This window comes from Nelusetta ayraudi, unplaced genomic scaffold (genome assembly GCF_046127955.1).
Source record: "Nelusetta ayraudi isolate G7.1 ecotype Tasmania unplaced genomic scaffold, CSIRO-AGI_Nayr_v1 ptg000004l, whole genome shotgun sequence".
Taxonomy (NCBI): domain Eukaryota; kingdom Metazoa; phylum Chordata; class Actinopteri; order Tetraodontiformes; family Monacanthidae; genus Nelusetta; species Nelusetta ayraudi.
Window position 1 is genome coordinate 3,567,363 of NW_027466054.1, and position 26,748 is coordinate 3,594,110.

The 26,748-nt window shown below is 41.0% G+C and overlaps 2 protein-coding genes and 1 long non-coding RNA gene across 8 annotated transcripts in view; 2 read left to right on the forward strand and 1 right to left on the reverse strand.

Moving 5' to 3' along the window:
- Positions 1 to 26,748, reverse strand: part of LOC142900738 (uncharacterized) — a 370,388-nt gene that overhangs the window by 130,197 nt on the left and 213,443 nt on the right. The gene's annotated exons all lie outside the window — the stretch shown is intronic.
- On the forward strand, positions 8,975 to 15,270 carry bdh2 (3-hydroxybutyrate dehydrogenase, type 2). Of its 2 annotated transcripts, none has more exons than XM_076045206.1 (10): positions 8,975 to 9,115; positions 10,536 to 10,635; positions 11,870 to 11,948; positions 12,516 to 12,612; positions 13,105 to 13,213; positions 13,558 to 13,618; positions 13,780 to 13,893; positions 14,437 to 14,495; positions 14,650 to 14,742; positions 14,953 to 15,270. In XM_076045206.1, the coding sequence occupies exons 2-10, from the start codon at positions 10,564 to 10,566 to the stop codon at positions 15,004 to 15,006; spliced, it is 738 nt and encodes a 245-aa protein (XP_075901321.1). In that variant the 5' UTR covers positions 8,975 to 9,115; positions 10,536 to 10,563; the 3' UTR covers positions 15,007 to 15,270. The 2 variants fall into 2 exon arrangements, with proteins under 2 accessions (XP_075901321.1, XP_075901312.1); XM_076045197.1 differs by lacking the exon at positions 8,975 to 9,115 and adding an exon at positions 9,297 to 9,331.
- Positions 15,306 to 26,658, forward strand: LOC142900674 (sodium/hydrogen exchanger 9B2). 5 transcript variants are annotated; one of them, XM_076045126.1, is made up of 14 exons: positions 15,307 to 15,450; positions 16,606 to 16,877; positions 17,526 to 17,727; positions 17,940 to 18,110; positions 20,145 to 20,287; positions 21,097 to 21,224; positions 21,933 to 22,108; positions 22,390 to 22,496; positions 22,821 to 22,970; positions 23,122 to 23,230; positions 23,791 to 23,927; positions 24,021 to 24,204; positions 24,281 to 24,323; positions 24,575 to 26,658. In XM_076045126.1, coding segments are annotated over exons 2-14 (1,698 nt in total). In that variant the 5' UTR covers positions 15,307 to 15,450; positions 16,606 to 16,730; the 3' UTR covers positions 24,576 to 26,658. The 5 variants fall into 5 exon arrangements, with proteins under 5 accessions (XP_075901205.1, XP_075901241.1, XP_075901223.1 ...); XM_076045108.1 differs by having other exon boundaries at positions 24,281 to 24,316; XM_076045090.1 differs by lacking the exon at positions 24,281 to 24,323 and having other exon boundaries at positions 15,306 to 15,450; positions 24,021 to 24,243.

Sequence of the window (26,748 nt, forward strand, 5' to 3'; positions counted from 1 at the left end):
TTGTAGCATGGATAGTGTGGCTGAGGGCCTGCTGGTTTCACCGTGCAATACCAGCAGTATTTTTAGCACCGAAACCCAGAGCGCTTCTAATTCTCCATCTGAGTGTTGTTGCTTCATAAGAGGAGTTAACTGATTGCTATCTAAGTCTGAATTGTTTTTGTTTTTTTTCAAAAGAAATTGTGGTGGTCTTTTCCTGCCAGCTTGGAACATGTGGGGTAGGTAATGAGCTGCAATGCGGTTGTAAAGTGTGCCTTTTGTTTACTGATCATCAACAATCGATGTATGTTTAATTAATGTATCCATCAATTAAAAATCCTGTAAAAAGGACTTAAAAAGATTAAAAGTAAAAAAACAAAAACAACATACAAACATAACTGTCGGAATGGTTATGTCCCTCAGAGAAAAAAAAAGTTTTAACTGAATTGAAAATATATAAAACTTCCCTTCATGTTTAGTGATGAATGTAATTAATATGCATTGAGTGATGGTCTTTTTGCTGTAAAGTACATTTTTGAAAAAAGATGACAGTACTAATAAAATGGAGACTAATTTTCCTTTTGATAGTAAAATTGGCCTTACCAATGGCACGTGCATTGCTTTGGATACGTGACTAGCTAGAGAACAGAATTCATTTCTGTTTCCTCACGTCAGTTGCTGCTGCTTGGTAATAATTGACGATGACCTTGATATGATGAATTTATATCTGATTAGAGCGTGGTGACTTCTTTATGTAAGTAATATCTGCAATTTTTCAGCTCCATGCAATGAGTGATGGAAAAATCTTTTGTGTCTGTCAAAAGTGGTCGAAGTCTTTCACTTTAAATTTGCTTGCCTTGTGGGACTCAGTTGTTATGTCACTGTCAGAGTGGCAGACCTTCCTCCCAGTCACGGCACGTTGGAGTCTCCGTGATTATTCCAGCCTTACTCTCAGAATTCTGAATAGCGTTACAAACATAAGCCGAATGTCTCAGACAGGATATTTCACCACTTTCTTTCTTGAAGGGATATACTTTTATTGCCCTGTGGTCTGTGGTGGTCGAGAATCAGAATAGATCTTATTTGCAAAGGGAGACTCATTTTGAAGCACTTTCTTAATGCTTTTCATTGTTTTAAGCAGTTGGGGTCCATGTGTGCTCTGAGATACACAACCCACCAACCAATCAGAGCAACAGATGCTGCAGAGAATAAAAATCAATAAAGACTATGAACTCAAAAAACCGATTGCATGACTGATGAATAAATACTGTATATAATGACAACGCTAGGGTCTCTGACGCCACAATTTTCCAGTTGCCAGCTTTATGTTTAAATTTTGGTTGGCAATCTTATAATCAGCTTTCTTGCAAAGTGTTTCTGGTCTGTCAGTTTGTGTGGTTTTCGACATAACAGGCCACAGTCGACAGAAGTCACAAGACTTCCTGTCGATTTGACACTATGCATTAAGATTTTTTTTTTTTTAAAGTAGATCTGTAATTCATTTGTTTAATTAAAGTTCTACAAAAAGCCATGGACCATGTTTCGTACCGCAGCAAGCCTTTTTCTGTGAAGCCAGCCCGTGTCTGCTGATTAGGAATACAAGCTTGTGAAGCTGATTAATAAATGACGGCTGCTGCGTTCAAATAGAAAATGAAAGCGTGCATACTTACTACAAAGGAAGCACCAGGTGGTGGAGATACATTTTTATTGAAGCACTGCTAACAAAGCAGAGGGAGCAAGCAGTTTAACGCAACAACATTTTACAGCTTGTCCTGAAAAGCACATCAACTGAATAAAATACTTTCATACTGACAAGTGCTTCAATTAATGCCAGCCGCCTGCTGTAAATGAATATTGAATAGGGTTCTACAAAGTCTGACAGTTAGACAGTTAGAATATCTCAATAAAAAGCCCATGGTCTGATATTTTTTGTTGAATTAAAAAAAAGTCTGATTAGCACCTCTGTAAGTGTAGATATGAGTGTGACTAGTTTTTAAGAAAAGACATAATGCATTCATTTGTTTAAGCTACTTTGCTCCAGAACCATAAAAATTAAAACTGTAGGGAAACAAGTTATCAGACCGAGGTGGAGAAAAGCATGAATGGTAGTCACACAGCCGAAAGACCATTCACTCTCGGTTGTAAACGCAGAGCATCAATCCAATTGGAAAAAAGGAAACCAATCAACTGACCCTTGCTCAGCGCCGTCATGTGTTCGTGAAATGACAGCAAGCCAACCCAGGCAGAATGAAAAGTGTTGATTGGATTTTCCGGCAAATCTTTTGCAATCAGCGGTGTGCTGCGAGATCCTCCGACCAGACAAGGAGAAGCCAGACACCCTGATGTAACCCGTCTTTGAATCATGTCAACAGTGACCGCCTCCTGTGACCGTGGTCACCGTCTCTTGTCGGAAAAAGTAAACAGAACCTAGATTGAAACCATTAAACCTTTTAAAGAGGATATGTACCAGATCATTCCACCACTAGATGTAGAAACTGGCTCCATGGCCTCCCAAGGATGTGACAAAATCAGTGCTGTTGTGGGGTCAATGGCAAAGTGCACAATGGGTGGAAGCAAGAGCATGTGTTTTTTTTCTTCCTTGTTGTTATACATTATGGTGCTGTTTTAGCAGGCTACGCTATCACTATCATCACAAGGATAAGGAAGACATCACAAGACAGGAGATGTTGTATCGAATGAGAAACCCTGCAGAAGTGAGCAAGAGATGTATACCAGAGAAACAGGAGAGTTATTAATTCAGACGAGAGAGAGCGAGACCCCCAAGTGAACGTGAAGAGGAGAAAGCTGGAAGACAAAGGGGGTAAAAGAAAATGCAAATCAATGCGTCCCTGTTAATTAAGAGAAATCAAATTCTGGAAGAAAGTTTAGATTTACATTTGCAGCCTGGGCGATTCTTTATTCTGTTTACTCCTGGTAAAGATTATTGAATCATCAAAATTTCTTCTTGTTCAAAGGTATTGTGGGTCATATTTGAGCTAATCTATACAGCATAATTACATCACAGTTGAACTTGGTTTGCACTCACGCATTCAATCGATCAGCACTCAGCTTGCCATCCTCTCTTGGATTCTGTTATTTCTGCCGCGTTGCCTCTATTTTTCATTTTGCACATAATAGAATTCTGTGTAGGTTTCAATAAAAAGTTTCTACTCTGAGATGGTAAAAAGTACCATTTGTCCGATTTCAACCTTTCTGGCATTGTGGATCTTCTGAATGGTGTTGGAGCTCACATGCTGCTTCTAATTGGTGCGCTTTCACTATCAGTCAGAATACTTGGCTTCAGTTTGGAATTAGACCCATTGTGTTTCTTCCCTGGAGAGGAGAAGATCAGTGGGACTTCACTTCCTCACTTCCTGGACATGGCAGAGAGGCGCTGGTTGCCCACAAACAACAATTCAAGGGAGACTGCGCCACACCCTCACAGACCTACCACCAAGCCACCATCAGGCTGCTGAACTTGAAATAATCCCACCACCTACTGACGGCCTCACACACACTCGCTAGGCTCCATCTACTCAGCTAGAGCAGAAATGTTTTTTTGCAATTGTGAATTATTATATGCCCCTTTGTCTGTCCTCATGGAATTTAAACTAGTTTATATCCTCTGTGGAAACTTTACTTGCACTATGCAGATGTCCATCATAGATATTGATGTATCCAGCCTATTTTTTGCAGTCATTTCATTTTATTTTCAGCCATATAATTATTTTTTCACTTGAAGTGGCTGCACTATTTTTGCTATTAAACACTGATTGATTTACAGGTTCACTGAATCAGCTTTAGTTGTTGCTTTCCCTCCCCCATGCTCTCTGTGGGCCTTTTACCAGATGCAGAAGCATTTCTTAAACATGGAGGGTTTATGAAATACTCCCGTTGGCATGCTGTTTTAGTGTAAAGTGCACAGGTGATTAAATTAAATGAGAGAGGAGTGATGCGGAAGAGATGAACCAACCCAACCCAACTGAAAAATTGGAAAAACAAAAAAACTCACAAGAACAGGCCAGCATTAGAACTGAAGTGGAACATTGATAAACAGATTACCTGAGGAACAGAACATTTTATTGTTGGATCCACACTATAAAGCTCTCTGTGGTAATCCTATTTTAAGGTCTTTTTCTATTTAATATTGTGCTGTAAGTCATGTCTGATATGGTTCAACAACTCTTCATGGTTGTACATATCAGCTCTTACAGCTTGTACAAAGCACCTCAAAAAATTCCACAATTTAGAATCAAGTCTAACCTCTGAAAATGGAAAGAAGAGTTTTAGAGCTGTTCAACATTTTTATATTCAGTGTGAGTTGGGAATTGTCCTCAGAATTAATTCTTCCTTCTTTTTTTCAAGGACTTGATAAAACCTCCTACCCTCTGTGATGGACACAACCACACTGTCAGTGTGGATCAAACTGTTTCTGATAGAGAGGAAAACCTCAATCACAACGAGATAAATTGAATTTGACGTTTGCAGTGTTCCTGAAAAATTACTCCTTTCATGATTTATGATGTAAGTTGTGCTCTAACTGAATTTGCCCTGAAGGAGAATAAAGCAAGCCATTTATCTTTAATTGATGATTGTACTTTATAATTACAAGTGCACATGTATTTATCTAACAAGCAAATGTAAAATATTGGAAGGAAGCAATTATGTGCTCACAAGGACAAGCGCATGTTCATATTCATAGGTTCATGTTTTTTCCATACCCTTTTCTGATGATTGTGATCTAAAAGGCTTTAGTGGGTGAGTTTTAGTTAGACTTCCTGATTGTTTTCTTGCCTTCTGACTGTGTGCAGTCTTGAAATGCTGATCTCTTTGGTCTCGCACAGAGGTTGAATTATTTCTCCGAAGGCTTCTAATAGGTTGCATGGAACTGAGCCAGTGCTGTCTCATCTCAGTGTATAATGGAGGCCACATGCGGGGTCATTCAGTTGTGGTTTCAGCAGTTTAAGTTTCTTGTTCATCTTTTCTATTGGGTCGTTTTTTCATTCCTGACCTGAAGTGTCCATAGCCACTGTGGTTCTCACTTGCATTTGTGTGTATTCATGCATTTCCTATTTTGGAATTGTACAGGGCGGGAGCCACATTGATCTGAGAATTCCTGCAACCGGTGAAATAATTTTACTCTATGTCCCTTGTCTGTGTCCTCATAAGCTAATTTTCTATTGACACGCCTTTTGGTTCTGCATGAACAGTTTCAGATGGTTTTTCATGATGGAATCGTTTTCCTCAGCACTTCATGCTTTCCTTTCATTCTATTCTGCATTTGCATAATGTGATGTTTGACTACTTCCTGCAGTCTCGCTCATAAGAGTCATTAAAGAAATGACAACATGCCATAGCACGACACGGTCATCCTGTATTAAACAGCTGGCAAGGCAGGTCACAGCTCATGAGACATTGAGACCTTGATGGAAAATAAAGATCAGTGTCACTGAGAGAAAGCAACCAACAACATAGTGCAGCCAGGCTGAGGAGCTCATTCTTGAAATCAATAAGCGGAGTGCTCAAAAATCATCCCACCCGACACGAAGGTGGAATATGAGAGGTTCGGAACATCATTCAGTTTGAGTTGATGATGTAAAAGGGTTTCCGCGTGTTTTCACAGAGCTGCTCTGCTGGATCCTGTGAGTTTAAAGCACCAAGTGGAGGTCGATTAACAAATTATGTTTGTAGGGTGAGCAATTTTGAATACCATATAACGTCCCCGTACCAAAGGTGCTCAGTGTCTGGATAAAACGTGGCTCTTAGTTTCATCATTTCAAACTGACAGAAAGTTGCAGTGGACCAAGATGCCTCTATCTCAGACTAGGACCACTGGTGACAATGTGAGATGAACTGAGAAACAGAGGACAATGCCAAGAGCATCCAAAAATAAATTCACTCTTTTGTATACATTGTGAAGAATGGGACATTGTGGACATTGTAAGCACTTGAGTTGAAGTACAAGGAGAAGATTAGAACTGTTCTGAAATGATCACATGACACACACACTTTTTCTGTGATTTTTAATTAAAAGCCAAGCTGATTCACTCATGTGACTTATACTTTTGATTGCATTGAAATATTACAGCCTTCATGCGGTCTCACTAACCAGAACACTTATTTGCATAAACTTCTCTGATAGGTCCGCCTGTTTTATACTCATTGAATGTGCTTTCTTTTCTGAATATCATATATTCCTGGCCAACGAGCATGATGGAGGTCAAGCTTACAAAATACCCTTTCCGTACGGATCCTTGTACCAAGTTGAATCTCTGCAGACAATGATAACCCGCCATGATAAATCATTTCCTTCTTTCATTTTAGCACGTGGAATCCACTGAAATTTTCAGACCAGCTGGAAACGCTCTCATTTGGAGGGTGGCAAGAGGGATAAGCTTTATTATAACCTGTAACTTTGAAATTGTTTTTATAAACTCTCCGAACTTCCACACCAAAATAAGACACACTCTCAAACACAGTGGAGTCGCTGGTTATAGCTGCTTTTTCTGTTGAGGCACATAAATTTAGGACCCCTCTTGAGACAAAGACTAAACACTTTTAGCAGCTATAATGGTCCTTTATGCCTCAATTCATCTGGTGTAAACTAAGCCTGTTCCTACTTTGACAGCCTTATTGGATAAAGAGCCAAATGCGTTGGGAGAAAACACATTGTTATGTCCTCCTTCAACTCAATCAATAAGTCATTATGGGAGTGCTTCGTGTCACCTCTGATGCATATTCTGAACATGTGTATTGATTTGTAAAAACAGCTGCTGCAAAAGTAGTTTTGCTTTAGACGGTAACACAGACTGAAGGCCACACAGGCGTTTATTCAGCATTTAATCTATGGATCTAAAATCAGGAGAAGCCTACAGTTCTGTATGTATTATATGTTTGCTGTAATGTGTACCAGAAATTCATCCTTTTCCTATTTGCACTTGACCACCCACACTGTAAAGCAACAGTAATGTTTGTTTTTCTTCAGCAATATATTTATTAAACATCTTTTTTCTTTTTTTTTTTTTTTAAAAGAAAAGAAAAGAAAAGAAATAGATAGTATTAGATAGCTATAAACTGTTTTGTTTTTTTCAAATGCTCTGTGATGAAATCAAAGACTGGTGAGAAACTGCAGGGTTTTCTTGCACTTATCAGTCTGTAATTTATGCAGTTTTAAAATTGAATGAAATACAAATAAACATTGTTAAGAACAAACACAGTTCCAAAAACATGCAAGAAAAATAACAGAAAAAATCGGCTTATATGCTATAACAACACACAGGTTAGAAAAATAACTTGACTGAACTTGCAGGGTGCGTGAATGTTGAAGTGGCGCTGTGTGCAGAGTCCAACAACCTGCACAAACATCTAATACTTGTGTTATTGTACTTTTCAAATATATCACCCAGAAAATAGGTTGCTCAAAATATGAGCTATCTTCATTCACACACATCTCACCACTCTGTGCTATCCGTAAACAGGCTCTTTTGTCACTGAGTACAACAGTGGAGATAGTATGTATTTTGTTCTTTTAAAAGAAAAAAAAAACAAAAAAGCAATCAATCTCTGTCATGCACTAAAAACAAAACAACAACTTATGAAAAAGGGCCAGAGTCAAAAGGCCTTCACACACTTTATTGTCTTGTTTTTTCTAATAGCTTTTGATCCACCTCAAAAGTGCCGTTTTTCTCTCATTCCTTTTCTCAGTGGAGTTATGCTACATTGACAGGCTGATCACCACCAGTCAATTTTCTTTTTGTTCCCCGGAGCTCATTTGCAAGAACATACCTGCTGTGACTTAATGGTGGAGTTGCAGTTAGACAAAGATTGGTTTTCAAGCAACTGTTGGAGCCCATGGCCTCAGAAGCACGTTGCATGCATTTTGTGTCATTACTTCCACATGGGGGGAAGAAAGAAGTTTGGACTGCATATCTAAACAAATGCACCTAAACAACACATTACAATTACTCGGCTTCAATTGCAGAACCTTTCTTTCGTGACAGCTTGAAATAAGACTTTGCCCAGTTGGACAAAAAATTCAGTGCCACGTATATATTTGCCATTCAAAGCTAAAGTTGGAGAAACTATGAAGAAACAATGTGCAATAGTTGAACAATAATACTGTGAGTTAAGGTTTGCATAATGCTGACCAGCCTTTATGAATTTATTTCAAATTCCTGCCAATGCATATTCTATTAGCTGTCTCCCTTTTCTCTTTTTCGTTTCAGAAACCAATTTGTGCCTTTCTGTGCATGCCGAACTTTGAAGCCAGGATCCTTTGTTTCTTAATGACGTGACCTCAGTGTGACCAACTGTTGACTGATGTACACAGAGACAGAGACTGCAGGATAAACCATGGTAGAAAACTTTTTTTCCTCTAATATTATAGTTTATACACTGTCAATGAACTCCACAGGACTGTCAAAGATCATGTAATATTTTGTCTTGTTTTTTTGAATAAATAAATTAGAAGGGAAAAGGAAATTTGCTCATGACAGTTTTGATAAATGAAATGGATCCTTTCATGCCTGAAATCAACATTAGAAGTAGGAACTTTCACTGCTAGCCTAGACTGCTAGAGTAAAAGCGTAATGGGGTAAAGTTTTGACAGTGTCTTGGTGAAATGCTCATTGCAAAATTTCAGCGCAGCAAAATTTGTGAAAAAAAAAAACGAAGCTTTGATAACTCGTACTGGGAGACCATGTGATGTGAAAATATCATCACCCACAATAGTTTTTATGTCAAGAGTTCATTAAAATTGGTTACAAAACTGTCTTGAGAAATCACAGCTGTTTGTTGTTGAATGTTAAGAAAACCGTTGGCAACAGCACAGCAACATGCCCTCTGTTCGAGTTACTGCCCGCGAGATGTACAAAATAAAATAAAATAAATGAATGAATGAATGAATGAATGAATGAATAAACATCAGATAAAACGTAGACGTCAGGAATTCGCACTCGCAGGCAATGTCATCCTAGCGGCATGGCGAGAACTGCAGTTTCCGTCCACAGGGTTCACCTCCAGACCACTGTCACAGCACTTCCTGGCTTCTGACCAATGGCGGCGCTCGACTGAAGTGACGTTTGCGCTTTCCAGCTTGTTGATAGTTCTCTGTGTGAGCAAACGCGGAACCGAGGACGGGGTGAGTGCCGAGCGGCTCCTCGGGGCCCTGGCCTTCTCTTTATATTGAATAACCGACGAATGTAAAAACTTGAGCTCTGCAGACGGTCGCCGATGTGTTCGCTCGCCGTTTGCGCAGCTGCGAGGGGCTGCTGGAATGTCTGTGTTGGAGCAGCGAGTTGGACGTTTTCGCTTACTTTGCCAGAACTTGTGATGCAATGAGTGCAGCGGGTGAAAGGTTGGACACGTTTTGCAGGGTGGTGCGGGTCAGGCACGTTACTGGTCAGTGGCCCTGAAATATGGAAGGAAGGACAAGCAGCAACTTAAAAGACTCGCGAACACATCACGACACAAATGACTGAAAACCGTCCCAAAGTTGCACACTCTCACATTATGTAATCTGACTCATATTGTGGTTATTCAGATTTCCCTTTAGAATGTATTGCATTCTTAAATTTGCTCACGAAAGTCGGAAAAATGCTGGTTGTAAACAAAACTGTCCCATAATTGTTATTTTCTTTCCATTTTAATTATGCATAGTGGTTTGCAAATGTCATGGCACACTCCAAACATTGTGCCACAACGAGGCAGGGTCAATTGTGCGAGATCTCCCCGGTTTTATGTTTTTGCCCTCTGTTAAATACTGCAATGTTTAACTGTAACGGGTTTTATTAGACCAAGGCCGATTAAAAGGGGAAATAAATAAAATTGAAAATGATTTTGTGCGAATTAAAAAACAACCTGAAATTTGCTGTTGTTAACTTAAATTTACCATTGTGCCTTTTAGTTCTTTTTATTCGTGACAGAGCCTCATTATTGTTATTATTATTATTATTATTATTATTATTATTATTATTATTATTATTGTTATTATTATTATTTTGAGGAAGCATGCAGATAAACAGAAAGTTTCAGAATGAAGTGTTTTAAAGACCTAAATGAGAGTTTGATCACTGACTCTTAAAGGTAAATCTGTTTTTTGTCTAGCTGCTTAGTTTGTGGTTACGGCTTTGTGTACTCATGAACAGCTTTAACAAAAACCAAAAACAGATTCAACCAAAAACTGCGTTTCTGTTTTCTTTGATGACTGTTGAAAAATGCTCTGTCAATCATTGCCTTTCATTTTCACAGAGATGTCTCTGTGGTTGATTAATTAATCCCATTGCAGAAGATCCCACCACGCACTATTGCTTCAGCATGCTAAAACAAACCCTTTTTTGCATTTATTGAAAATGTCCTATATTGTGAATACATTTATTGTTTGTCAAATGTTTGCTTTCTTTGTTGCCAGTTTTCTCCAGAAATAATCTCAGAGTAGTGGCGGTTTTGATTTAGAACGTCTCCAAGTAACAGAGCTTTTTCCAAAAAAATATTAACTTTTTGTCTGAGGTTAACGTTTTTTTTTCTTTTTTCTTTTGTCTGTTTGTGTTGTTAATTAACAGCAGCAGGAAGCAGCAGAAGAGGTGCATTATGGGCCGCCTGGACGGAAAAGTGATTGTGTTGTCGGCTGCTGCGCAGGGGATTGGACGTGCTGCTGCAATTGTAATAAGCTTTAACAGCCACTCACAAATCGGAGAAATTGATCATCCAAGAGTTCATTGTGTGTTTCAAGTTTAAGGTCCTGCAGGGAAAAACTTGCTGACAATATTTTTGAAGTACATCACTGGGTTTCAGTGTTTAAATTATTTGATTTTTTATGGCATGAAAACACAGTTTAATCTCACACGATTTAGGAGCTGCCTCCGTAAAAACACAATCAGTCAGTTCAACAGTTTATACTTGGAAAAAAAAAAAATCCTCCTTTTACTTTTTGCTAGAGTTGTGTCCACAGAAATTATATGATATATTGTACGCCACTCAAAAAGTCAGATATATGTGACTTTCACTTGAAATTTGTGGAAATTGTAAAAAGTTAATGCTATTACTGTGGTGTTATATCATGAAAGTAGGACATTAAGCCAAAGCATATAATGCTCATTTCTCAATAAATTGCCATGTGGGCTTTTTGTCTGGCATCTGGCAGTTCATCTTGCTCTCACGAATATCAACAGCATCGTGAAGACTATTGTACACAGACACTTAATCACCCTTCGCGAGAATATAAACATCAACAACAACTTCTGAAAAATGGAACAGTTGGACATAGAAAAAATAGCCCAATCGATTTCACCTGTTAAGATTACTCTATTTTATCCCAAAGCTGGATGTCCCCAACTTGCTTTGAGTGGTGCATGTTATTGTATATGGACGTGTGATCCACATGCACACTCCTCTTGGGATTACAACCAGCCGAAGACACTTAGAAACCTCACACATGTGCTTGCAAAGACTGGTGTCATCATCACATCGATTCTCATCATGCGCTGTTTTAGAGGTGTGTGAAGCAATACCTTGTTTTCCGGCCACTGTTTGAGTGTGGAGGAATCCAAACAGATGCACCTCTCTCACTCCAGCCTCACCTCATTATGTTCAAGTCACCACAGTGTTAAGAGAGACCTTGTGGCGTCTATTCAGCAGGTTTTCCATTTCGACTGCCCATTCTCGTTGGTGTGGTTCGCTCTGTGGTTAATGGTGCAGTCACTCCAACAGCTCTAACCTGCCCACAAGTGGTAGATGTTTAAGGCCGAGTGATGAAATTGGCCTCTTCCATTCTCGAGCCCTATGTGTTTTCATTATCCTGAGGCAAAAGGGGCTGTGATGATGTTTTGAATTAAGCAAAGAAGATGGCATTGCTGTTATTATTCAAGCTAGCTTTTCCCACCTTGATTAATTACAGGCTTTTGCAAAGGAGGGAGCCCAGGTCATAGCCACAGACATCAATGGAGAGAAGCTGAAAGAACTCGATGGCGTTCAGGGTAAGACTCGCTGATGTTGGCCTTAGGCCGCCATCTGCTGGAATGCTACAGAAATGCAGGCACTGGCTCCTGTTGTCGCTGGTTTAACACGGAGGCGTTTTTTACAGTCTCTTTTTTGTTCTCACATGGAACATTTAAGAGCTTAAAATGAATATTTAGAATATTCATTTAAAACAAACAAACTTTTAGTTGTACTTGTACAGTCACACTGTAATCTGTAACTCGTGAACATCCTGCATATTTTTTGGGACTGGGAGGAATTTGACCACTGTTCCATGTTTAATGCAGGTTGTTCTGGCTGTCTGTATCCACTACTGAGTGAACCTGTTGAAGAAAATGGGTGTGATCATCACGGTCCTCCTCTATTAGACACCCCATTTCAGACACATCACTTGTAAAGCACTTGAGCAACATGTATAGGTTGCTTAAATGACCCAGACAAAACTGGTGTGACTGCATTTTACATCAGATATTGTCACTTAAACTGGAACAGCCAGAGATAAAATGTGAGACCTTAATGAGAAGTATCTATGTTTTTTTGTTTTTTTGTTTGTTTTGTACTGACAGGGATCAGAACCAAGGTGGTGGACGTTACTAAGAGGGAACAAGTGGAAGCTCTGGCCAAAGAGCACGACCATGTGGATGTGCTCTTCAACGTGGCAGGGTACTTGTCTTGAACCTGTTTCTGCACATCTTTATCCCATAATCATCACGGCGATTTAAAAACACAGTAAACAACACACAACAAACCAAAAAAAAGAAAACGTTTGCTCAACCAAGTAGAAAGTAGTTTGCCACCAGAATGATAACAGCAGTATATTTGCTACCTCATTTGAAGTGAGGTTATCCCTCTCCAGCTTAACTACATTTCCAAAATGCCCCACACCCCAAGGTTTAACCCCTACTTAACCTTTCGTCAAGCCTCTTTAGCATACGTCTCCAACAGCTACTATAGTAAAACGTTGACTATCCATACAAACTGTTTCTTTCAGCATTTTACTTTTTTTTAATAACTTTTTTTTATTATTACTATTTGCAATTGTACTGTTTACTTTGATTACTGTATTTCCTTTTAAACAAAATACAGTATCATTTTATAAAATAATTCTGATTTATACTTAATTCCACCACCTCATCTGTCTTTTACCATGTGCAGGTTTGTGCACCACGGCACCATTTTGGACTGCTCGGAGGACGACTGGGACTTCACCATGAACGTGAACGTCCGGAGCATGTACCTGATGTCCAAGGCTTTTCTGCCAAAGGTGGCCTTTGACCTTTTCGAAACGCCCTTAACACCATTAATCCTGTGAAAGGCAGATGTAGGCGCAGTTGTAATCAACTGACATATGCTTTTATTTTGCTGTTTCCTTGTTCCGCTTGGATTAGCTGCATTACTCTGAGCCTGAGGCATGATTGGAGGTGGATGTCCAATTGCTAATCCAGCTTTAGCAAACTAACCAAACAAGGAGTTTTAGATCAGATTTTAGCGCATTTAGCAGTGACTTGTGTCGTAAAAATAAAAAACTGCAAACTACACATTCAACTATAAAATCAACATTTATGTGCCACCTCAATTTGATTTATTTATTTATTCTTGTCATTCTAGATGTTGGAAAGGAAGTCAGGAAATATAATTAACATGGCGTCTGTTGCATCGAGCATAAAAGGTAAAATCTTTTTTCCTCAATTGTTTCACCTCAGATGAAATATAAATGAAAAGGACGCTCAGTCGCTGAAGAATGGCCGTGTCTGTCATAATCCTCTTATCTCCGATAATTGCTCTCCGTCTGGGCGGGAGTCTGTGCGAGTGACATCTGTGTTTGCGCAGGTGTGCCGAACCGGTGTGCCTACAGCACCTCCAAGGCTGCAGTGATTGGGCTTACCAAATCTGTAGCCGCCGATTTCCTTGAAAAGGGCATTCGCTGCAACTGTGTTTGCCCTGGTAAGTTACAAATTAAAGTCACGTCACCTCCCCCCTGCTATTCTTTCACGAGGCAGACTGGAGGCCAGTTGTATTTCAACAGGTTGACAGTCTGGATTCAGCAATGTCTTTATGGAAATGTTAGACCCTATTTTGTCCCTAATAACCCAAATCTGAACTCTCAATAAGACCTGTTTTGTGTTGGGACAATATGTCTAAACATAATCTGATCTATATGGTCAGTTCATAGTGGCATTTGATTTGCATGTTAGGAGCATCAATATTCTGTTTTGTATCCTGAATTAACAGAATAAAGTATTTCAGAAACTTTACAATTCTTTTAAATATCATTTTTATTTCAGTACATGCATATGTATGCTTTTCGTAACCTGTTACTTCACAGGCTAACATAAAAACATCAATATTAAATATGTTCAGTACAAAATTCAATTTTTTTCCCCAGTAGAATTTACCCTCTAGAATATTAATTAGGATATTTTGTGCTTAGGTTGCTTGACTTGATTAAATAGTGTTACTGAAAATACATTTATTTTGGTTTTCTAGGTACTGTTGACACTCCATCACTGAGGGGCAGAATCCAGGCCCAACCTGACCCAGAACAGGTATGAGAAATTCTACTCAACCTACCAGATCCTTTGGTACTATGGAAGGAAACTTTTTTTTTTTTTTTTTTAGTTAAAAACAACAACAAAACAAAAAACACTGTGTCTGTATCCCTGAAGTGGAACTCATTTGTGTCTCTCTGCCACACCTCAGGCATATAAAGACTTCATGGCGAGGCAAAAAACTGGCAGGATGTGCACGGCTGAAGAGGTGGCACACCTGTGCGTGTACCTGGCCTCCGATGAGGTGAGTGTTGTATAGCATATCAACAAGAGTGGCATGATCCAGGTATTCCAATAATCTGAGTCAAATCACACTCGAAATTCACAAGTTCTGTTTTATTTCAATGTGTAGAGGCAGATCCCTGCATCCCCCCCCCCCCCACCCCCCCCCCACCCCCCTTCGTGGCACTATAATACAGAACAACTTATTTATTTATGTTTCTGTGTGTCACAGTCTGCCTATGTGACTGGGACTGAGCACATCATCGATGGAGGATGGAGGCTGTGAGAGGACAGCACTGAACTCATCAGGATGCCCCCCCCCCCCCCCCCCTAATCACAAATTTACAAGATCTGCCCTGATCATGATTGTTCTCACATATTAACTTAAAAAAAAAAAAAAAAAGGCCTGACCTGATATTGTAATGAACTGACTATGTTCACAACTCCAAAATTCACCTTACTTAAAATCGTGTCCAGAACAATCAATCGACTTTTGTGACTGACTGCGATGCATTCGAAAAATAAAGGAAAGAAACAGAACGGAAACAAACTCGCTTCTTGATTTGTCCGTCTAACCCAACGTGCCCCCAACAAGCGTTCCTGTGCACAATACTCGGGCGATCGCTTAATCCGGCTGATTCCCGCTCCCCAGCTGCTCTCTATCTATACCTCAGGAGTGCCAGAAACGCGGGCGGACACTGGCAAGCGACGGCAATGTTTACGGTATGAGGTGAGCTGCTTCTCCTTCCGATACCCCCTCATATTTGGCGAGCTGCGGTCCGTCGGAAAGCGCCTTGAGGGGTTCACTGACCGCGGTTAACGGTCCGTAAACCCATTATCGGACAACAGAATGGCCACCCTTGGTTTCTCCTTGCGCAAAATGTCTCGCGAAAGACTTGCCGAGCCTCGAATCGCGTAGACGAGACATAGTCAACGTTGTCGCGTCAGATGTAAAGCAGCGTATAGTTTTAGATAATAACAGCCAGTGTTTACCCGTTCGGTCAGTCGCAGCGCTTGTAAACAGATACTTGAAGCTACGCTATAGAGGCTGTTTATAGTGGCGGTTCTCAGTACTGTACAGCACAGTCACTACCAATTTAAAATGATTGCAGCTACCATGCAATAACTGGTGCTACTCTAAGTTCCGGTATTGTCCGACAATGACTTTCGGGTGCGGCGTGGGTTCCCCTGTGCGATATTAGCCGCGACTCCGGGTAACATGTTCACTCTGAACACCACACATGTGAACGTTTCTGTGTGTTCATATAGGTTTGTTTGTTTTTTTTTTGCCCCCCAACGGGCTCGCGTAGCTTGTCTGCTATGCTTGTTTGCGTTTGCCTACTGTTAGCTAGGTAACCGACCTCATTGCCCAAACATCCACAGTAACCTGGGCTTCTTTAGCTCACCCCGGCTACATGTGCCATATGGTGGATCTGTAAGCATTGATTAGCGTGGTCTGTAAGAAATTGGATTAGCCAACGTCTGTCCCCCATAGACAACTGTCAAAACACTGTAGTAGCGTCCGTGGAGTGCTGAGCAATTTGCCCACAAGCCCACACGTCATATACAGCATGACAACGTGCACAGAATGAATTGTAATAAGACACAGAAATAAAGGCTAAATTAAAGCTCACTTTTCTGAGTGTGTTCACTAGTTAAGCAAACATGCTAACTGTAAATGCAAGCTTGCATGGCTGTTATTGAAAGTAACGTTGGCATTATGTTGGAAAGCGTCTTCCTCGTCACGAACACCGCTGTATATATGTGTCCAAATAAAACGCACAACATTCCAATTCATTGGCAAACCTCAATAGCGCCCTATTGCTCCGCCCACGTGTCAATAAGAGTTTATTTTCCCCGTGACGACACGCTGTTTTATACACAGGAGCCTGTTATCACAACTGGGCTCACGCAAACGAGGTAACTGCCCGTCAATTGCCAACTCCACCCCTGGGCTTCATGTGCTGTGATAGAGACCAGATTGGACCAGACAGTCTGTAGCCAGGAGACATGGAGGACCTTCCGCCCAAAGCTGCGACTCCGGAGCCAAGTCCTGCACCCAGTCCTGCACGAAGTCCTGCACCCAGCCCGGCACCCAGCCCGGTCCCCAGCCTCCTGCTGGACAAAATTGCTCAGTCCGCAGCAAACCATGTGGAGGTATTGTAATCACCCCGTGATAAGAAAGCATTTGGGTATTTATAATGCTGTAAATGTATTTGAACGCTGTACTTGCCATCTTGGTTGTTACATTAACAAAAATAAGGCTTACCGTTTTTTCTCCCTGCCAGTACAGGTTAAAAGTGTTTAATGCTCAGCTTTATTTTTGCACTATATGTCTGTTGTTCAATCAAGTGCAGCCAAACAGTGTCAGTTATCACCTTCCAGGAAAAACTTTTAATCTGTGATTCATTCATTCACTGTAACACTGATAGAACACCAATCAGTATTTACCCTCTGATTACATGAGCATCACGTCCATACAGTACTTGTACTTGTACTTGTACTTGTACTTGTCACGCCTCACATGCGTAAGTCGACCTACTTATTTTATGTGCTCAGCTGTGTCAAAGGATTTAAATTGGTAAACACTGTTCACCTTTATCATTTAGCAGCACCTGTAAGCTATAGAGCCGTAAAATTTTCATTTAATAATTATCCAGGCAATTAGAAAGTATGACGCAATTGCTTTCTTTGAAATAGTCACTGCATTCACGGTATATTTCCTTTCATGGGTAATATCAACACATTAAACAAACATGTCAATCCGGCACTCGTGATGATTTTTTCTGACCTCTCTTTATCCAGCACCTAAATGTGAACCAGATCCAGGTGGTGGTCCGACGTTGCTCCAGTCCAAATGTCACCGAGGAGACCACTTACTTCATTCCCCGAAACGCCGTGGTGGATGCCGGCACCAACACAGACCCCCCGGTGGTCTGCTGCCCGTTGCTTCGCAGATTTTGCCCCTGCCCGCCAAGAGGCCTTCTGGCCTCTCTTATCACGAAGGGTACGATTGAAAGTGCAGGGACAGGATACTCACGAATACCTATATCAATAACTATAACACAGTCATGGATGGATGGTTTGCTTTCCCTAGTATTATTTACGCTTTAACACCTATTTAGTAAAGGATTTATCACGCTGTCCTTTTCCAGTGTGCTGAAGTCTTGTTGCCACCACTGTTGTCCTGTAATAATCCAAACTCTGTGTCTACTGCAGCCCTTTTGGCAGCTGTGCTCTTTGGCGCCGTGTGGTCCATTACCGAGAAAGAGTGTCTTCCAGGCGGCAACCTCTTTGGCGTCACCAGCCTCTTCATCTGTGCTCTCATTGGGGGCAAACTGGTTGCCCTTATCCATCTTCCGGGTCTTCCACCACTCCCGCCACTCCTTGGTAAGGCTGTGGACCTACACAGTAGTACAACAGTCTTCTGCCTCCAACACATTTCTCTACATGTATTTTCTATTACACAAAAACACAAATGTGTGAACCAGTTTGTCACCATGGTTCCAACAGATCGGCAAATTAATTATGTTGAGATAAAGGTTTGTTTGCAGGAGATTGCCTAAAGTTCTTTTAGTGCAGGCATATTGCTACAGCACAGCAGAAATGCGTGCAAGCACAAGTGATGTTTCCACTTGGAAGACTAACTATGGGATGTCTACACACGCACCAGTATCAAGAGGGACATAATTAGCACTGTCAGTGTATTGGCTCATAATTAGCTAAGAATGCTACAACATAATCCCACAAGTCACTTTATTCGGTACAGTGCCCATTTACTTGTTAAAACAAAGAGGTAATCAGCCAATCCCTGAACAGCAATGTATTTAGGTAAGTAGAGACCAGTTAAAGAAAGGCTTACTGAAGTTTAAAGCAAGCATCAGAATGGGATAGAAAGGGGATTGAAGTAAATTTGATTGTGCTTTGGCTGTTGGTGGCAGGCGGGCTGCAGATCTGAGCCTTTCACAAACTGCTGATCCATTGGGATTTTCATGCAGCCACAACTATCTCGATGGTTTACAGAGAATGATCCTAAAGAGAAAAAACATGCAGTAAGATCCAGTAAGCGGCAGTTCTGTGGAGGTTTAGACTGGTTGGAACTGTAGAAATAACTAAATAATTAAGACAAACAATTATCGGTAAGATTAATTTAGAAAAAACAACAAGGAAATATACTGCAATGTAAAGTTTTGTAATTTACTTGATTCAACAATAGTTCATAACAAAGTGTACGAGTCAACGCACATTGAGCCAAATCACTGTCATAGGAAAGAAAAAGAAAGTATTTGATTATGCTGATAATGCTCCTCTTTTTTTTTTTGGTCAGCAGATAAAAAAAGTTTCAACTTCTTCAGGTTGTAAAACTATAAAATATTCCCTACATATGTTTTTTTCCCAACAGTTTTATGGAATGCATATCATCTTACAAACAGGTTTTGTGACCTTTTGTACAGTTTGTATAGTGCTGACTGGGAATAAACTTTCAGCAATGAGAAGGAATTTGCACTTTGCATGGGATGAAAATTATTTTGTTGTGAATCTTTGGGTCTTATGACTGTGGAAATGTACCAGTCACACTGCATAAGTGTGAAAAAAAAATTAATAATAATAAGAACCATAAAAATCAAGTGAGTAAAAGCCACTCCTCTTTTGCAAATAACCTTAATATGAATCATTAAAGTTCAAGTGAATCTTATCTTTGAGTTTTCTATTTTAAATAAATATATTTCCTGTTCATTTTCAGATCTTTTCAGATCTAACATTGGGAGGGTGGGCTTTCGTTACTTCTGAGCAGTGCAATGACAGGATCATACCATAAAAATGTAAATCAAACAGTAGCCTCTCTTTTCAGCAAGGTAATAATTTTCATTAACATTTTGCTGGACTATGTTGAACCATTTTCAAAAAACAACTTTGCTTCATAAAATTAGAAAATAAATTAACTAGGAATAAAGGGGCAGGGTGTCATTCTGGGTGTCACAAACAGAGCGTAAAACGGCAGCGGCTGGATTCTTTTCCGTTATTATCGTGTCATTGTAGTGTTGAAAACTGAGTCTTTACTGGTCTTGATCAAAAATCCCGAGTCCGTCACCTCAGAGTCCGAGATAAGACCGAGACAATTCAAAAGTGGTCTCGAGACCGGTCTTGAGACCGAGACCGATCTCGAGTACTACAACACTATGTTGATGATATGATTGTATGTATAGTTGGTAAATTGTTGAGGATGCTTTTTGTAAAGCCGGTCTAAAAACGTCATCGCTATCAGTGCTGTGAGTTGTCCCACAACCCCCGCAGTGATTCTTAGTGTCTCAGGTATCCAGCAGGCTCAAAAAGCAACAGGCAGCGCTGCGTCCTGCTTTGTATCACTGTTGAAAGAGAGGATCGTCTTTACGATCTGCTGTGTTTCTGCCTGCTGTGTTCCAGGTATGCTGCTGATGGGAGTTGGGCTGAGAAACATCCCGCACGTCACCGACTGGGTGTTCATTGACATCAAGTGGTCGGCATCACTGAGAAACATCGCTCTGGCCATCATTTTGGCCAGAGCTGGTCTGGGTCTGGATCCGACGGTGCGTTTCAGACTCTACTTTGGATGAATATCTGAGAGGAATCTAGAAGTGCTGTCTGTGCATGTTAGCGTCGTCTGCAAGTTCTCAAAACTAAACTTACAAATAGGAATTGATGTCAATCAGTTTCAATACCAGTCCCAGAACGATAGTCTTTTTTTATCAAGATGTTTCAAAACCAATTTGAACAAGTACAAAAATGCGTTGCAATTACAGCTCAAAACGTCTTATCCCATTTTACTGGTGATTCAAATCAGGATTTCTTCTTGCTATTCCACCCTTTGCTGCCATACGCTTGGCACAAATGCTATCTATATACTGTGTATATATGCATATATATATATGTCCTTAATTAAATGGAGCCACAATGTAGACTTTATTGGCATGATGCTAATCTTCACTCAAACATTAACAAAAATTTGTGTTACGTGGTGAAAGTCATTAGCCAGCCATCTTGACGCTCATATGCCAAATGATTATTGGCTCGCAGACGCTAAGATTTGCTTTCTTGGATATCAGAATTTGGCACCGAAAGATTATTGTTTTTCCCTATTCGCTAGGAATTGGAACATTTTAGTCAGTGATACAATATTGAAGTACCACTGGTACCCATGTGTGAGCAGCGAATGCTTTTATGATGATTTTATTTCATTGATTTTATTTTAGAAAGAAAAAAACATAAAACAATCAAAGTAGTGTTTTAAACTTGGTTTGCCATTTTTGGTAGATTTTCTTTTTGCTTAAGTGAAGAAAAATTGCAAATAAAAAAAAACAGCATATTAAATAAGCTGGGTGTTTCTGTGTGTTGCCAGGCTCTGAGGAAACTTAAAGCCGTGTGTCTCCGTGTGGCTGCGGTACCCTGCATGGTTGAGGCGTGCACCGCGGCTCTGATCTCTCATTTTTTAATGGGACTCCCCTGGGTGTGGGGCTTCATCCTGGGGTAACAACCACCATTTCCTTTCCAAGCTTTTCTACTTGCCCAACAAATGATCTACTTCCAACTCCTGTGGAGACGAGCTCTACATCTAGTCTGTGTTGTCACCAGTCATTCTAAGTCCGAGCTTCTGTTATCTGCTGCAGCAGCAGTCTGTCTGTCTCTGCTTTTGGTGCACATAATAAGCATGTCACAGCTCCAGGTTGAGGGGGGTGAAAAAAAAGAAGCTGAGTGAAAGTGTTAAATGTCCAAACAGAAGGTGTTTCAGATCCCACTGATGCCTGTCTAAACTTGGCCCTGATTCAGCTTGAACCTGCATGAACCTGTTCCCATAAAGCAGAGATAAGAAAACATTCTGTGAGCCAACAGTCATTGGAAACGGAAAACAGTCTCGGTCTAATCTTTTGTTCGACTTTCATGCTTTGCAATAGTGGCCTGGGCTGTTTCTGCGCTGTCATTGCTGCCATGGTTAAAAAGGAAACGTGGATATCAGACTTCCTGAACTCCTCTTGTGTGAAATGTGTAGTTGTGGTACAAGAAATGTTGGGCAGCGCCCTGTTCAGACATTTAGGGTCTTCAGAAAAGTTGACCACCAAAATTGGAATGTGTGTGCATGTGTGTTTCTCACGGCACAGTAGAGTGAACACCACTGAGGAATTAAGCCATTATGTCATTAACATTTTTATCATTTTTCAAATTGCCTCTGCTTTGCAGCTTTGTGCTGGGCGCCGTGTCTCCTGCCGTGGTGGTCCCCTCCATGCTGCGGCTCCAAAAGGACGGTTATGGTGTAGAGCAGGGCATCCCCACCTTGCTGATGGCGGCGGGCAGTTTCGACGACGTCCTGGCCATCACTGGGTTCACCGCCTGCCTGGGGATGGCCTTTGCAACAGGTGACCTGCAGTAGACGTGTGCCTCTGTGGTCCTACAGGGTTTTAGGAAGGAGGAATGCGGCGCTCCTTTCGTTTGATCCATTAAAACATTTTAAATAAGTATCTTCTGTCTGTAGTTAGCCAGGTGATCAGCAGGGGGAGCCCAAGTATTTTTTTATTTCCTGTGTTTTTGTCGTGCCAGAGCTTTTGTGACACGCATGCAAAATGATACTATCCATGTCTGCCTAGCAACAAACACTGTCTGTTTATTTCTCCTAATATCGGCATGTGTTTGGCTCCAGGCTCCACCTGGTACAGCCTCCTGAGGGGTGTGCTGGAGGTGGCTGGTGGAATGGTAGCCGGGATCCTTCTGGGCTTTCTCATCCAGTACTTCCCCAGCGTTGACCAGGTATGAAAGTTTTGACCAGCAAAACACTTTAGGCATCCTTTAGTGATCCTGACCTGACTGAACCCTTCCCGAGACTGCTCGTTGTGTAAGTTTATGTTTATGTCCCTGTGTGTTTTCAAATGAAAGTGATTGAGTGAGTGAAGCCTCCACACACCCTCATAATAAACATTGAATATCAGAACGGATTTGACTGTACGATCATAACAGCGCAATAAAAGTACTCCCTGACTTCCTTTCTGTCTGGTGACTCACGCATTAAATAGGGCATTTTCCTCTTATCAGAATGGCCGCCGAGTTATTCAATGACTGTTCTCTTTCTCCCAGAAACACATTGTGATGAAACGATCCTTCCTGGTGCTGGGCCTGTCCGTCTTTGCCGTGTTTGGCAGCGGTGTGGCTGGGTTCCCAGGTTCTGGAGGCCTGTGCACCCTGGTGCTGGCTTTCCTGGCCGGCCTCGGCTGGGGGACTGAAAAGGTTTCGACACACTTATATGAAATGCATGTTAAGAATTAACACTACAATAAAGTTTTCTATGAGATATTGTTGAAGCTGATGAAGATCTTGCTTGTAAGTGATTCCTTAATTAGTTATCATGTTATTCTTCTTCTTTTTTTTTTTTTCTTAGGGCCGTGTGGAGGAAGTGGTCGGGTGGGCGTGGGATGTGTTTCAGCCTCTCCTCTTCGGACTGATTGGAGCACAGATTCGATTCTGCGAGTTGGACGGATTCACAGTTGGTGAGGCAAAGACGGATGTACAGATACTGAAAGATAACAGTTGAGGTTCCTGTTAGTGCGACGGAAGATTCAAATGTGGACTGCATGAATATAAATATATTTGCATGTCCCCGAAGCCCGAGGCGTTTGTCTCTCTGTTGCTGCAGTGTGTTGGCTTTCATACTGATGCATTTTTTTTTCTCATATATGATTATGGCTCATTATACTCATAATATCATGGCTCTCAATTAGTAGTAAATAAAAGCTGTGTTTTTTCGCTTCAGTTATCACTTTTCCTAAAGGTTTCATCATTTAAATATATTTTAGTCTTAACTACCTAGAATTTATTGTGATACAACATCAGAGCAACTTTCATGGAGGATCATAACTTTTTTAACAGATGAATATATATGTGCTCCCTGACTGTCTTTATGTGTCTTTTTAAACTTTGTCATGAAATACTCAATGAACTTTGTCCTTGGCCCATAAATACACAGTATCAAATGTCTGTTGTTGAGCAGACAGTCCGGCTCCTCTTGTTGCTACATTGCACATTATTTGTTTTTAATCTGCATGTGCAGGTGTTGGAGTAGGCACTCTGCTCATCGCCCTGACGGTTCGGATCCTGGTCACCTACGTCTGTGTCCTGTTCACCGGCTTCAACGTGCGAGAGAAAGTGTTCATAGCACTCGCATGGATGCCCAAAGCCACAGTGCAAGTACGTCTGTGTTGACGTTCACATATATTCCACTGCTTTCCTCGTCCTCGAGGTGAAGAAATGCACCAACACAGTTCTTTCCTCTTCCTGCAGGCGGCGATTGGCTCCACGGCCCTGGACATGGCCATGACCCGTGAGGACGAGCAGCTGAAGAAATATGGCATGGACGTGCTGACGATGGCCGTGCTGGCCATCCTCCTCACTGCTCCGGTGGGGGCTCTCATCATAGGGCTGGCCGGACCCCGGCTGCTCCAAAAACCAAAGAACTCAGCCTGTGGTGAGCGAGTCAAACCCACTTTGTCAGCTTTCTTTCTAGGTATGTAAAGTCTGACTCTCGTTTCATTTGAAACCAGGCCCAGCAGCCCCCACACCCAACCTGCTTGATGGTAGTGAGTAGTGAGTTTCCTCTGAGAGCCCTGCCCTGTGTCACCTATTACCGGCATATTCACCCGGTCAGATTTGCATTGCTTAGATGTGCTTCTGTTTTTTCCGCCCTGTTCTACCCTTTGTGTCAACACCACATCAGCTCTTCAGTCGTTTCAGCCCCGAGCTTTACCTTTTCTTTTTTTTTTTATTCAAGGTCTTCAAAGTTTTCCTCTCTCTCTCTCAGATTTAACCCACCTCCGTCTGATCTTCCACTTCCCCAGGCACTGCGGCAGAAAGCAAGGAGGACGAGGAAACTCCCATTACCTATGAGAGCACACTCTGACCTCAGCTGGCTTCATCCCGACGGCGTTCAAACCTCTTCAGCCACCAAGTGGCTCTTTGTCGGTCACTCGGTTCGTCGGATCCAGAAATTCTCCTTGCAGCAGAATGACACCAATCACCTCGCATTTATTGCATAACCTCTTTTTTTCCAGGCCTCACGATCCAAATGAATGGTTTTTTTTGTGTTTGGTAATGTGTTAATACTGGGATGTTTGGTCTTTTATTGACATGAGTTGCTAGAAACACAGGGATGACTGAACATGACATTTTTTTTATACTGGTGGGTGTTGTTGGTACCTGTCATGCTCAGCCGGTCCAGTATTTGTGACCTTTTCTGTGAGTTTATTGAAGGGTGTGGTCACACCTCTCAGCCCTCAAAGAGAACTCAGACCTATCACTCAGCATTTCTTGTGCGTACGTGAACACTAACAACAGGACCCAGATCCTACTGAAGTCAATGTTGTGGTTCACTTTGATTGTGCATTGTGAACACAAAGCGCTCCAGGTACACTTTGCCTTTTGCCATTGTATGTTAGCCCTATATGTTTGCCATTGATAGATGACAGGCTATGTTACGTGGACGCTCCAAAAAAATGGAAAACAGAGCAATGGCGGTAATTGCAAAGATGTTGGATGTATCTTTGGTAATGGTTAGTGGATGGGGAAGAAACATATGCACTTCTTTAAATATGGAACTAAGAACCTAACAACTGACAGTTGTCTACTGCTCATAGAAACACAGAATGTTCTTTGCATTTTTCTGTTCACAAAGTCAAGATTGCCCATAATCCAATGCAGTTTAGGTCTGAGTTCTTGAAAAACTACTGTAATGTGAACAGAAAGATGACCGAGTCCTCTTGCAACTGAACTGACAATCTGAACAAAAAAAGAACTGAGTTCCTTTTTACTTGGTCCACTTTAAGAGGACTCAGTTTGGTTCTTTTGTGAAAACACACCGCAAGACATTTCCGGTGTCAAAAATTTGAAAACGTGACTGTAGCATTTTATTTTGAGTACTTATCTTTTTAAAGGTTACACGACTTAATGCGCTGACAGTGGCATATTCTTTTTTTAAATTATTATTTTAGATTACAAGCTTTATTAATTCAATGCGTCACTTGGCATTTGGTTTTTTGGTTTTTTTTTTTAAAGATGTGTATTAGCTGTGTGTATCTGGTCATACAAAGGTTTTGTGTAGTTAAAGGTATTCAGTGAATAATCATCGAGATAACTAAAACCCCTGTCCCACTGGGCAAAAAAGCTGTTTGACCCAGCCAACAATCAGCCTGTGTGGGCAGTGGGACCACAATCAACGCAGGTTTTCATCCACTCGGCTCCCAGCGGAAACGCCACACCCATTGATCCACTAATTTTTACATCACACATAAAGTCAACTCCTTTTTGGAAAGAAAATCCATTCCCCTGCGTCTGCGCTTTGTTCCCATCATTTTGAACAGGAACAAAGGTGAAAACACTGACAACCAGCTCACTTGCTGTCATGCTGCTCTCTTTTTTACGATCAGCTTTTTTTTCTGCTGTAGGAGGGTGATATGACATTTTTCTTTTTTGGCCAGGTGGAGATGAGCTTAAGCCCAATTGCTAGCAAGTCAATTCACGTTAAAAAAAAACAAAACACTTCAGCCCTCTAAGTCCAGTGGGATATGTCCATCAATAATCCATGTTTCCCCTTTGATTGGCACACGTTGCTGCTAAATCTCTGATCTACTGCTACTGTATCTACTTCTGCCTCAGAAATCATTGTTCTCCACAATCAGGTACCTATCAATCTCAAGTCATACATACAAACACACATTTTAATGTTTGAGAGAAATAGTTTTGCTATGTTTGTTGCATTTTTTTTTATATTACAGAGTTTTTGTTGTGATTTTGTTTTTTCTATTTAATTTATTTAAGAGTTTGTCAGTGTCCTAGCAGTAATTTATGCCGAGTTAGATTTTTATGAGATTCTCTAATGATAAATGACAACTGTCACTTTTTCAGTAATTAAACACTATCTAACTTGGTTTGACTTCTCTCTGTTACTTCAAGGTCCTGCATTGCATCCTTCCATCCTTCACTTATTTTGCCCACTCCACCTTTTCAGTTACACAGA